This window comes from Xyrauchen texanus, chromosome 11, assembly GCF_025860055.1.
Source record: "Xyrauchen texanus isolate HMW12.3.18 chromosome 11, RBS_HiC_50CHRs, whole genome shotgun sequence".
NCBI lineage: Eukaryota > Metazoa > Chordata > Actinopteri > Cypriniformes > Catostomidae > Xyrauchen > Xyrauchen texanus.
The window spans coordinates 2,246,278-2,260,268 of record NC_068286.1 but is presented as its reverse complement, the minus strand read 5'-3'; the positions used below and the strand labels follow the sequence as shown (position 1 = coordinate 2,260,268).

At 37.7% G+C, this 13,991-nt stretch overlaps 1 protein-coding gene across 2 annotated transcripts in view; it reads right to left on the bottom strand.

Annotated features, from left to right (window-relative positions):
- Positions 1 to 5,973: 5,973 nt before the first annotated feature.
- LOC127651727 (NLR family CARD domain-containing protein 3-like) overlaps positions 5,974 to 13,991 on the bottom strand; it is a 56,423-nt gene continuing 48,405 nt past the window's right edge. For both annotated transcript variants that reach the window (XM_052137709.1, XM_052137710.1), the window contains 3 exons: positions 9,307 to 9,480; positions 7,841 to 7,887; positions 5,974 to 7,518 (listed from right to left, as the gene is read on the bottom strand). In XM_052137709.1, coding sequence (XP_051993669.1) covers positions 6,956 to 7,518; positions 7,841 to 7,887; positions 9,307 to 9,480 — 784 coding nt within the window. In that variant the 3' untranslated portion in view covers positions 5,974 to 6,955. The remainder of the gene's footprint in view (positions 7,519 to 7,840; positions 7,888 to 9,306; positions 9,481 to 13,991) is intronic.

The following is a 13,991-nucleotide window of genomic DNA, read 5'->3' as shown; positions in this document are numbered from 1 at the left end:
GAGCCATTACTGCGAATCAAACAACAAAAGGCAAAGAGAAAATCACTTACAGCTCTTGAATGAAATAACTTCTGCATTAATAAGCATTAATCTATCTATGATAAACTATGCAGTGTTATTTTATAATTGATTACTTTATTAGATTTCTAGACCACACCTGAACAGTAATGTTAGTAAACCTTCCTGAAATTAAATCACTGTGCCTATATAACGTTTATCTTTGTTTTATATATATATATATATATATATATATATATATATATATATATAACAAAAAGAACCGTTAAGAATACCGTTAAAGTACCGGATCGATAAGCAGTATCGGTAAGATAGTAATACCATTAAAACCTTAATGATACCCATCCCTAGTTATGCCTGTGCTTCTCTTGGATGCTCTGAATATTGGATTACGTGTCTGGATTGCCCCTTAATTAAAGCTGCATTTGGATCTCAACCTTTGTGTCTCGGAGCAGTCCGTAACACCTGCTTTGTTTATTTAATATATTTGTTATACATTATTTATACAATATGTTTTTACATTATAAATTTTTAATTTAAGTGTACAAGTGCAGATTGGTCAAGTGTTCAATAAATGTATTTTTTGAAGAGGAATTTTGTCTATCTTAAGTAATTATTTGTGTTACATTTTATCTTTCAAATAAAAGGTTCAAATAAGAGGTTAAAAACAAGCACATATCGGCCAAAATAAATCGGCAGCATTAATCGGCCATCGGCCGACCCGGATTTCAAAAGATCGGCATCGGCCTGAAAAAACCCATATCGGTCGACCTCTAATAAAGAGCTCCAGCAACGATTTCTAAGTGTGCGATTTTGTTTATAATGCCATAGGGTAATCTAAAAAGTAAAATTAAGATTGTGCACTGCATATTCTACAGTCTGAATCCACAGCCTGTCACATTTTAAATTTATGAGAAGCTTCAGAGAAATGTAATTTGTAACACTTTTTTTTTTTGTATTTTCAGCTTCGGTTTTTGGCAATCAAATGTGGGAGGGACCTAAAGACAACCGTGTGGCGAATGCTTCAGAGTATCTTCTCTAATCACCTTTCCATCAATACAACCTGGACTGGTGTAGGGGATAAAGCATGTTTTAGAGACATGTTCCTAAAGACCATTGTTCAAAGTAAGTTGGATATTTTTTTTATATTTAAGTAGATGTGTATGACCTTATGCCATTCAAATGGAATGACAGATCTTTATTTTCTACAGGAGCCATCCGGAAGAACCCGGCAACCCAGGATGCCACTGATGAGGCGATCCAGGTTAATGTTACGCGTTACCTGAAAGGAGCATCTGAACATGAAGGTGGAAAAGGCGCCGCACAGCTGAGAGGGACCCACAGCCGACCCCTTAAACCTAGGCTGACTACTGACACCCCAGCATCACTGACAACATGAACCCTTTCTTTATCCTGCAGTCAGTAACATCAAGACCCCTAAAAAAGCCTGCTAACTACACTCCTGTCAGACTTCACTCACCCAATCCACACTGTTCACTGTGGAAATTGCTCTTTTTTTTTCTCTCGTGACCCTGCTTTGAGGGCAGCTCCTTGGATGAATATGGGATGGTTTGTCCTTTTATACAGGCGCACGAGGAATCACTGAAGATATGCCAATTTGCACTGCCTCATTCTGGAGGTCGGGGAAAACGGTGATTCTTAGCCCACTACGCCACGCAGTCCCCAACCACTCCAGACATTCTGATTGGCTGTGTTCTCTACAGCCAGATTTTCTGCTGTTAATTATATTTATTCCCACTTGTTGTCATGTGTAAGTTGAATGTCAAAATGTATATTATACCTGTTATCCTGCACATTCTTTGATACCAAAGATCTCAATTATTTCATATACAATTTGCTGCTTATTTCATTGTTACAGTGCTTAACTATTCTAATTTTAAATATAGCTTGTAAATCCTAGATTATACATCTAATACTTGATATTTGCACATTATCTGGTATCAAATATTCTACTTACCGTGACTTTAGTATTAGCTTATTTCATTCCGTCAGTGCTTAACGATTCTATTATAGTTTGTAAATCCTATTTCATACCTCTGATACTTGATACCGTCACAGTGTTTAACTGTTATTCTATTGTTACATATAGCTTGTAAATCCTTGTGCCACAGGTCAGCATTGCAGTTATAATGGTATATTCTACTCCAGAGCTTTACTCTAAATTATTACCACTTATCCTAAATAAAAATATACACTCACCTAAAGGATTATTAGGAACACCATACTAATACTGTGTTTGACCCCCTTTCGACTTCAGAACTGCCTTAATTCTACGTGGCATTGATTCAACAAGGTGCTGAAAGCATTCTTTAGAAATGTTGGCCCATATTGATAGGATAGCATCTTGCAGTTGATGGAGATTTGTGGGATGCACATCCAGGGCACGAAGCTCCCATTCCACCACATCCCAAAGATGCTCTATTGGGTTGAGATCTGGTGACTGTGGGGGCCATTTTAGTACAGTGAACTCATTGTCATGTTCAAGAAACCAATTTGAAATGATTCGAGCTTTGTGACATGGTGCATTATCCTGCTGGAAGTAGCCATCAGAGGATGGGTACATGGTGGCCATAAAGGGATGGACATGGTCAGAAACAATGCTCAGGTAGGCCGTGGGATTTAAACGATGCCCAATTGGCACTAAGGGCCCTAAAGTGTGCCAAGAAAACATCCCCCACACCATTACTCCACCACCACCAGCCTGCACAGTGGTAACAAGGCATGATGGATCCATGTTCTCATTCTGTTTACGCCAAATTCTGACTCTACCATCTGAATGTCTCAACAGAAATCGAGACTCATCAGACCAGGCAACATTTTTCCAGTCTTCAACTGTCCAATTTTGGTGAGCTCTTGCAAATTGTAGCCTCTTTTTCCTATTTGTAGTGGAGATGAGTGGTACCCGGTGGGGTCTTCTGCTGTTGTAGCCCATCCGCCTCAAGGTTGTGCGTGTTGTGGCTTCACAAATGCTTTGCTGCATACCTCGGTTGTAACGAGTGGTTATTTCAGGCAAAGTTGCTCTTCTATCAGCTTGAATCAGTCGGCCCATTCTCCTCTGACCTCTAGCATCAACAAGGCATTTTCGCCCACAGGACTGCCGCATACTGGATGTTTTTCCTTTTTCTCACCATTCTTTGTAAACCCTAGAAATGGTTGTGCGTGAAAATCCCAGTAACTGAGCAGATTGTGAAATACTCAGACCGGCCCGTCTGGCACCAACAACCATGCCACGCTCAAAATTGCTTAAATCACCTTTCTTTCCCATTCTGACATTCAGTTTGGAGTTCAGGAGATTGTCTTGACCAGGACCACACCCCTAAATGCATTGAAGCAACTGCCATGTGATTGGTTGATTAGATAATTGCATTAATGAGAAATTGAACAGGTGTTCCTAATAATCCTTTAGGTGAGTGTATATATATATATATATATATATACACAATAAGCGGCGGCAGATCGCTCGAAAATAGCGTTTGCCTCCGACACCCCGCGGAAGGTCCGCCTTCGATATAACGGCGGCGGAACGGCGGATGGCCAGCGGGCCGGCCGCGGAACGAAGGCGGTAGGAAGGTGGCTGCCGCTTTTAAAAAGCCCCGTCAAACGTGTTTGCGATAACGCCATTCTGCCGCTTCTACTGCCTCCGGAGCACAGCCAGCGGCCCGCCGACTCATTGCTATCTGGGAAGTAAGTGTTAAGGGTCAGTGTTTAAACATAGATTTTGTATGAACTGTAAGATTAATGACTAATGTCTTTGAAGTTCATCCTTGATTAACTGCAGAAGTTCACATAGATGCAATTGTCCTTGATAATTGACTGATGAAGGGTTTTGTTGGCAATTAATTGATAGTCGATGTTTTCCATTTCAAGAGTGTAGTCCAATAGACAAAGGTGATGCAGGCAGAGATCAGTGAGGTGCATTGCAGTTCAACCAGCAGGTCATTTTAGTGAGGTTTGGTTTGGTCTATCCTAAATCCAAGGTTCAGGCAATGGCATATGAAGTATCCCATGTCTAATGGTTGGATTTGGCATCAATCCCGAGGTTGAGACAGGGAAACAAATAGAGATATAGCTGCAAGCAGCGATACCTGGGTCAAGCCAATAATTGGCACCATGAGGAGCAAAAGAAGCATTGTGACATGTTTTTGGTTCGAGTCCGATGAACAGTGTATGAGGAGACAGAAAAAGTAAACTTTCAATCATAAAAAACCCCATTATTTAAAAAATAACAAATAATTGCATGTTCACTTTTGTCCAGTATTTGGTGCTGTTCTGAAACTGCTCAGGTAGTATCTGGGCATGATGGTTATCATTCAGGAAAGCTTTCAAGAATTCTTAGCAAAAACTATCTTTTTTCATATCTCCTGACCAGTAGGGGCAGTGTGCCAAAACAATACAGGTAACCTCTGGGTTTAATGGTGATGACACCATAACCTTCGGGGCTTGACCCCTAATAATATTAGTGTAGATGCCTTTACATTTTTGCAGAGTTATAGAGCATGATACATTTTTCTGGTTCTGGCCAACATTACTAAAGCAGCCTAATTGTGAGTTGGAGGATAAATTAAGTGTTTGTCTGGCTAAATAAACAAGTCTTTAGTCTAGACTTAAATTGAGAGAGTGTGTCTGCATCTCGAACAGTGTTAGGGAGATTATTCCATAGTTTAGGAGCCAAATATGAAAATGATCTTCCTCCTTTTGTGGATTTTGATATTCTAGGAACTATTAACAGGCCAGAATTTTGCGATCGTAATGAACGTGATGGGATTTAGTGTAGTAGAAAGTCACTTTAGTACTGCAAAGCTAGTCCATTCAAAGCTTTGTATGTAGTTAAGAATTTAAATGAATACGGAATTTAACAGGTATACAATATAACGATGATAAAATGGGGCTAATATGATCATATTTCTTGGTTCTCGTCAGCACTCTGGCTGCTGCATTTTGAACCAAATTAGTTTATTTATTGAACTTGCAGGACATCCTCCCAGTAATGCATTACAATAATGGTAAATGTTAAATAACAGAAACATGCAGGATAATGGAGGTAACAACATTGCACTGAGTGTTTCAGTCTGTTCCTCACAGAAAGCTATTTTATGGCTGAAGACTGAATGAAGACTCACTAGTCTTAAAAAAATAAAAATAAATTGCCAATACTTTAATGTCATGATGGCCTGTTTGACAGTGCCTCACTTGTCAAAGTTTAAGGAGTGAGTAGATGTCATTCAGTCATAGCCAGAAGTTAGTTACACTGATATCATTCACAACTTTGAGTTGTTAGTTATAATAATAATAATAATAATAATAATAATAATACATTTTATTTGTAAAAGCACTTTACATTTTAAGAAAAAACCTCAAAGTGCTACAGGTCTGATCCTAAGAACAATATCTAGACATTCTTAAAATCCATAAGATCTGCTAAAAAGTAATGTTTTTAATCCCTTTTTAAAAGTGTCGATGGTCTGTGGTGACCTCAGATGGTCCGGGAGGGCATTCCAAATCCGGGGAGCGGCAGAGCAAAAAGCGCGATCGCCCATTGTGCACAGTTTAGTTTTTGGTATTAAGAGTTTTTGGTATTAAGAGTTTTTGGTATTAAGAGCCGGTTTGAGTTTTGTGATCGGAGGGATCGTGTTATGATGAAATTAAATATATTGATAGTTATGACAGTCAACAACAGCACAACTTGAGATTAACTTACTTTACTGACCAAGTGTAACACACTTTATGATGAGTTTTTACAGTGCTATTTTTGGAGACCCAGCGGTTGCTCAGAAAATCTGTGGATATGCAGATCTTAAAATATATATATATATATATTTTTTTTATTTATTTCAAAACACCTTTTTATTTCCACCAACTGACTCCTGGATTACAGAGTAAGTCTCATATCTAGAGCAAGACCTGAACTGATGCAGTCTTAAACTTATTGAGTTTTTATTTATTTATTGACAACAACACAAGCACACATATGAACTTATGTATATGTTAAAATATTATACATAGAAATGTAAATGTACAAAATAGATACATTTTATATTCAAGTCATCATATCTAATTCATAAAATCAATGCTCAAACCATGAAAACATTTCAGTTAAAGCCACTAAATTTCCTTGTAAATGTATATCTATGGCTTTTTACTTCTTCATTGTCACATATTTTAATAGATAGAACACATTTAAAACAGTTTATATTAGAGCTGCAACAAACAATTACCATGAAAATGGGTTCATCTTCAATCATTTTCAGTTAATCGATTAATCAGAAAAAAAAACTCATTCTTATTTCCTGTATTTAATTAAAGTGCATTTTTTAAAAACAGAAATGATTAAGGGTGTAATGACTCACTCGTCTCACAATTCAGTTCAATTTACTGTACTTTAAAAACAGCCTGAATAAAGAACCGTGAAGTTTGAATGTTTGTTTTTATTTACTTTTCAGAAGTATTGAAAACAATTTTACTTATAAAAACTTTTAACCTTTATTTGAATTGTTCAAATGTAAAATGTGAAGGAGTGGGACTAAAAATCAGCACAGCAGTGGGCAATGTTGACACCAGAATAGAAATAATAATTCTGCTGAGCTTTAAACAGAATTGTGTTTGATACATATGATTGCACACTGTCACTGATTACATACAATTGAATTATTTGTAATTAATATAGTATGTTTTAAAACAGAGTCTTGTCTCAAACTAGATGTCATGCAAACACTTTTTTAACTGCTATAAAGTGACATCACTGAAAGAACTTCTCTTGCCACACATATCCAACTAATTGAGAAGGAAATTCAATGTTTATTATAAATTGATTATAATTGATTTTATCGATTCGTTTTTTGCAGCACCTGTTTGCATTACTGTGTCTGTGAAAAATATTTTTCAGGCTTTCAATGCATGCATCTAGACTGAATCATTTTCAGTTATTTCTCACCTGAGGGTTTTCTATCTGACACAGAGAAACTGGAGAATCAGGATAAAGTCTAAATCCAGCATAGAGGGGTTCAGTGAATGTGGTGTTGAATCTGTGTAAGTGTGTGAGTGTGTGTGTGTCAGAGACGCTGTAGAAGGACAGAGTGCCGGCCGACCAGTCCAGATACACTCCTACTCTTTTAGAGGGAGGTGTAAGGGCTGGTGTTTCAATGGTTTTATTATTGTGCCAGACAGTATAAACATTACCACTGTTAATATAGTAAAGACTCCAGGACTGTTCATTAACTCCAAACCGACAATTAATCCCTTGTTTTCTACTGATTCCCTTATATGTCATTGCTACTAAACCCTCTCCTCTCTCAAATTCAGCCTCCCAGTAACAGCGTCCAGTCAGACTCTCTCTACACATAACCTGCTCCTGGTGCACAAATCTCTCTGGATGATCAGGATATGACTGTTCCTCTTCCACATGTATCACATTTTTGTTCCCCTCAGACAACTTTAGGCTAGGATGTGCTGTGTTTGGATCCAGTGTGAGATCACAGTGATCTGAACACACACACACACACACACACACACACACACACACACACACACACACACACACAAAAGAGATTCGAACTTATGTGACAAATTATATTTACATTTACATTTATACATTTGGCAGACGCATTTATCCAAAGCGACTTACACTTATTACAGGGACAATCCCCCCGGAGCAACCTGGAGTTAAGTGTCTTGCTCAAGGACACAATGGTGGTGACTGTGGGGATCGAACCAGCAACCTTCTGATTACCAGTTATATGCTTTAGCCCACTACACCACCACCACTCACTATGCAAAAGAAGGAAAGAAAAGAAAAAAGACTTACATTTTTGTAGTCCTGGTTTGATTCTGAAGGGTTCATTATGGTCCACACTGATAGAAAAACAAAATGAAACACAAGGGATGGTAACTTTGTCTCTCTTTAACATAAATCCACATAATTTATTAGAATTCTCCAAATTCTCTAAAGTAAATCTGTAACCATTGGACAACAACTGTAAGCAACTAATATGCCAAATTATGCAGATTTGGTAATCATGTTTGTTTTTTTAATTTTAAGTTTAAGTTTGCCTAGAGGTAATTGATTACTAGTTAATTTGATGCATTTCAGTAAGAGTGAGGGTTATGTACAGATATATGAGGTCTTCAGAGACAAAAAATAAATAAAATAAAAATAAATAAGGGTGACAAGGTGACTTTTTATTTGAAAAACTGTTTACTATTTGTTGACACAAAAATTCCTCTGATGCAAGTTTATATAAAAATGTACACATTTCAAATGGAAAGCAAAGTCTAATGATTGATTGTTGATTTGATAGTGAATAATGATTTCCATTCATTAAGGTTCATTCTGTTCATCATACAAAGGGATCATTTGCATATGTGCTTTATTAAGTTTTAACATGAGGACTGAAATATTAATATTAAATTGTTTCATTTTGTATTCTGTAGAATAAATTAAGTCATACATGCTTGAGGGTGTGTAATTTATCTCTTTAATTTTGTTGTGATGAGTGATTGAGTTGTGATGTTTAGAGGCACTTGAAAAAGTGTCCTTCAGTCAAGTGCAAACGCTGAGTGTTCATTTACAGAAATTGTTATGCAAATTTCATCATAAGCAGAGGATGTGAACCCCGTCATCAGCAGAATACGTGGATTTTTCTTTTAACGCACAGAATGCGTATGCGCAAGGAATTATGTACACTTAACAAAAGCATCCACAAAGAGGCAACACTGGCCCCTGGGCCATTGCATTCATGAGGTCGTCGAAGAAGAACTGGAAGAGACAAACGACAGCAAACACCTGAAGACCATAACAACAGGGAAGCCCACGTTGACAAGCACTTGTATGAGGAGGTTAGGAGATACCCGCACTTATACTCTAGTCTGAAAGAGTACAAATAAACTTTATGGGTCTTAAGCCCTGGAAAGGAATACCACAGATACTAGGCAAAGACAAAATGTTCTGTCGACAATGTAGTGAGAGAAAAGCTTAGCTATCGTTGTGCACATGTGTCATGTGCCTGTGTTTGCGCACACTTTCATATGAAGTATATTTTGAAAGGCTCGTGTTCGACTGTACAAAGATGACGAGCGTTCACATCACAATTGAAGTACACTATGGGCTTGACTTGACCGAATTTGGGCTTAACTCTGCACTTGGGTCCAAGTTCTCACAGTAGAACTGGAGACATCAGAACATTGGCCTATTCCTTGTTATGTTATTGGTAGTTTTTTCTTGCTGTTGTGCAAATAATCAAATGTACCATGTCAAATTTTAGCTCAACATACTTGAGTTTGTTCAGTTCGCAGTTTGCATCATCGAGTCTCTCAGACAGCAATTTGACTCCTGATTCTCCTGGGTGATTGTAGCTCAGATCCAGCTCTTTTAGGGGTGAAGGGTTTAACCTCAAAGCTGAATCCAGATAACCGCAGCCGACCTGTGTCACCATGCAGCCTGATAATCTAAAGAAAAAGATTGGATTTGAGTAACGTAAATTGTACTGTATCTTTCAACATACGCTCTGATGTTCATTCATGTTTTTGTGCTATAAGTTGGAAAGCAAGCATTGTGTCCCACTCTGTTTGAATGGATATACAATGTGTCATGCTCACCATTAAAGAGCATAAAAACAACATTTGTTGTTTGAATTGTGTTATAAAATTGACAAATGTAAAGCTGAGATTAAAATCATGTTTCTCCAAAAAACAACAATGGACTCCAATGATGCATTGCATCACATTTATGGATATTTAGCAGTAACCAGCACAAACTTATGCTTTCAATCTGCATTTTGTGTGCAGTTAACAATGAGACCAGACGGCGTTATGCACACTCAAAAATGGTTTGTTTATTAGCCGCTGTGGATCTGTGTTGATATATTTATTATGGGTTTCAATTAATGGATTGTCCCGTTTAATCATTCCAGTTCACAGTGGACTGAGTACCATTACCTTAAAGTGAAAGTCTACAGCCAGCGCTTTAGGATGTCATTTTTCAAAATAAAAGACCCATATTGAATAAACTAATTTAGAAATTAAAATGAACATGAATTACAGAGTTAAAAAAAATAATAAAAAAATTAAAGCTGCGAGCAGCGATGACGGGCCCAAGCCGGTGGCACCGCCACCCCCGTGCCTTTAGGGTTGCTGTGCACGATGGGCAATAACGTAACCTCGCTTTGACTGTCGAGAAGAAGATGTGTGCTGTAGAGTTCCAACGAACATTCGCAACGACAGCTCTCGACCTAGTTAGAAGCATTTCTTGTTTGCATGACATGTGGACTTAATAAATCCTTATCTTGAGCCAAATAAACAAGCTGACATTCAGTACAACCTGTGTCTTTTGTTTAGAACACATACAAATGTTATTTATGTACCGTTTTTGTACGGTACATAAATAAATAAAGCACCGCTTTTGAAGACTGCGCATGTGCGAACGTGCTCTACTATGTAAGAACGAGCCGATTATTGAATCTGGAAATGGGTGGGGCCTGTAACACCTTTAGGAACCAAACGTGCAACACTCATAAATACCGGTTGTAAATCACATTCCCTCACTCGTCTTTGAGATGGCTTCACGTGTTTGGATCGTCGGCAGTTCCATCATCCGCACACTGCATACTCGCTTCTGTGAGCAGCGCCTGGACGGAAACCTCGGTCTTCAGTGTGAGATCACCTGGGACGGCAGAGGAGGCAGACTCTGGGAGGAGCTGTTTCCAGCTCTGCGCTCTCTCAGGGCCAAAGCTACAGCTCCAGATATTCTCATTATTCACCTGGGAGGGAACAGTTTGTGTCGGGTGGGCCGCAACCGCCTCGATTTTCTTCGGAAATAAAGAGTGACCTGACCGAAGTCTTACAAATGTTTCCCAGAACCAGGCTGGTGTTTTCTGGCATTTTACCCCGTCTAAATTGGAGAGGACAGACTGGCAGGACTGGCTATGGCATTGAACGAAGCCGGCGGTGGATCAACGGCGCCATGTCTGGCTTCTTGGCAGAGAGGCAGATGCGCTGCATTCACCACAGAAACATCGGCTTGTTCCATCTGTGCAGAGACGGAGTCCACCTGAGACCAGAGGGAAACCAGCTTCTGCCGAGCAACCTCCGAGAAGCTCTGCAGGTGGAACTCAGAAGATGAAGCAACAAATGTCCTTTTAAGGGCAGCAACAATGGCTCTTTTAAGAGCCACATTCACTCATTCAAATAAAAAGCATTTTCCAAGTGTGTGAAATTCGTTGTTCCTCACCTTACTTGATGTCAGGTTTCAGATGACTTGTTTTTAAATAAAAATGTCGATTCCTCTTATCCATTCCTTTGTAAGCATTTCAATATAACTTTCAAACCATTTAAGAATCGTGCGCTGTTTTCTGTGCTGACCACAATCCAAAACGTGCCATAAAGCAGCGGTGCTCAAACTTTTTTGTTTTGGTTTATTTATATAAAGACACAGAGAATATTACTTGCCTTACCTGATTAGAATTATAAAAAAAATAACTAGGGAATCACTAAAACGAGAGAATTATTCTTATTTGATGATACTCTCAAAACATTCCACAACAAATCCTTGAAATTGAATGATATTCAGAACAGAACACGAATAAAAAAACGCTCTCTTTACAATCAAAATGTTTTTACATTTGCGATGTATTTGGATGCTAAACTATTCTTTATTATAGGCTTTGTACTTTACTCATGCTCCAATACCGACGTAGAAAATCATCCGCTTTACATGCGCAAAAATATGCTTGGAAACATCACAGTGGAGCGGTGCTTACTGTGAATGATACGAATTGTACTACTGACTATTTAAACTAGGGCTGGGCGATATGGCAAAATATATTATCACGATATTTTTTTCCATATTGATCGATATCGATATTTGTTACGATATATAATTTAATAATGCTGCCCGTTTGAAAAGTATACTGATAATGATGCCTGAAGAAACCAGAAGGTTCAATAGTTGAACTATATAGTTTATTAACATAAATAAATAACAATGCAAACATTTAACTGTGCAAACATGGATTGGTTGAGAATATATTTTGTTATAAAAGAATATTGATAAACTTTAAATCTAAATGTTAACATTTTACTTTTAGCAAACATGCTTTATCTGCCTTGACAAAACAATGCAAGTTAGCTTGCCTTGTAACTGATTATAAAATATTAAACTAAAAGCTGTGACTACAGTACTATCACATCAAATTTCTTTGGCAGGGCAGCAAACATTTCAAAATGTTTGCTGAGGTACAACCAAGACAACAAATGTAAACAAGTGAACCACAAAGTCCCTGGCAGATTTAAGTACTTAACTGTCAGATAAATAAAATATTAATTGTGTACTGGTTTTAAATATCTCAAATGTTTTAGAGGTAGCAATCTGAGTAAAAAGTGCAAAATGTAAACATTGTAAACCAGTCACTATGCTACACCTTTTAGGTAGCGCTCATGTAACCCTAATTACCCTATTATAGGTTTTTTGCCAGAAAGACTAGTCTGCAAAACTTTTGGACGGAGTAACATTAACATGGGCCCGCATTTTCATACTCTCGGTGTGGTCGCTGGGATGGTACCTTTTCAGGTGACCGAAAAGGTTTTATTTGTGTTTCCTGTCTTGGTTATCACCGACCGACGGCATATTTCGCAGACCGTCTTTATTTGCGCGTCGTCGCTTTTCAGATATCCAAACCACTTCCATATAATTGACGTCTTGTTACCTTTTTTGTCAACAATTTCCTCAGCTTTGGAAGATAGTTCGAGTTCGTCGTTTCCACTAATTTTTTCTTTACACTCACTTTCTTCACTGCCGGTAGCTCAAACAGTGCTCTGCTAGCAAATGGGCGTGTACTTAGACGCACAAGCCAAAATCTGCGTTCTGACTGGCTGTTGTCCGTTTATTTCTGCTTTGTAATAGGCTGTTAGGTCTATCCATATCGAGTAAACATGTCAAAAGTTTATCATCGTAGTCTAAATAAATATTATCGCGATGCCATATCGAGATCGTTTTATCGCCCAGCCCTAATTTAAACAGAGTAATTTTTATATGTTAGGTTTACTATTTTATTATTATATTTTATTGCGGATATAATGAACAGGCTGCGATGTCAAGATTGCAATGATGGAGTGTGTGTGTGTGTGTGTGTATTTGTAACCTTAAGTAATCATGGTTTATTTATTCATTTATTTATTCATTTGTTCTTTTATTTATTTATTATTTAACATGCATGTGTGCATTATTAAAAGTACCATTGCAGCAACGAGAACGGGTCTGAGCCAAATTATGTTAAAGACGTGTTCTGGTGACTGGCGTGTTTTTAAACCAATCAGATAAGAGTAAATCGAGAGTTAGCGATTAGCTCATCTGATTGGCTACATGAAGAAGGTGGACCCGCCCTCCACTTCGCACTCCCGTTGGAACTACGTCATTTCAACAACAAATGGTAGATTTATCAGAAAATTAATCAGAAAGAAAATCAATCGCAAAGATCGCAAAACAATAATTATAAAAGTGGTTGTTTGCTGCCATTTTTTTTGTTTTCGTAAAAATGTAAAACACAAGCATATATGTTTTATCACAGGTTTACAATAAAAATAAGAGTGTGATTTCAAAGCATTTTGAAATTTGATCATCATTCTCGGACGTTTTGATACGTTCAGATCGATCAGCCCATCCCTACTTTCTTTAGACATATGTTTCATGTGTTGGTTTTAATAAAGACTCGGAGTACTCATAAAATTCACAGAACGAAATATGCGTCACACTTCACTGCGTTCTCAACAACATGTACAAGTCTTCTTCATACGTTAAAACAACGAGAATACAGAAAATAGGCTTAGAACGCCACCTAGTGGTTATATTATAGAATTAAAGGAGAAATTACAGGAGACAGCTTTATAACTGAAATGGCTTTAACTGAAATAGACTAAAGTTTAATATAACTATTCTGATAAGTGTATATTTCCAACATCATGTT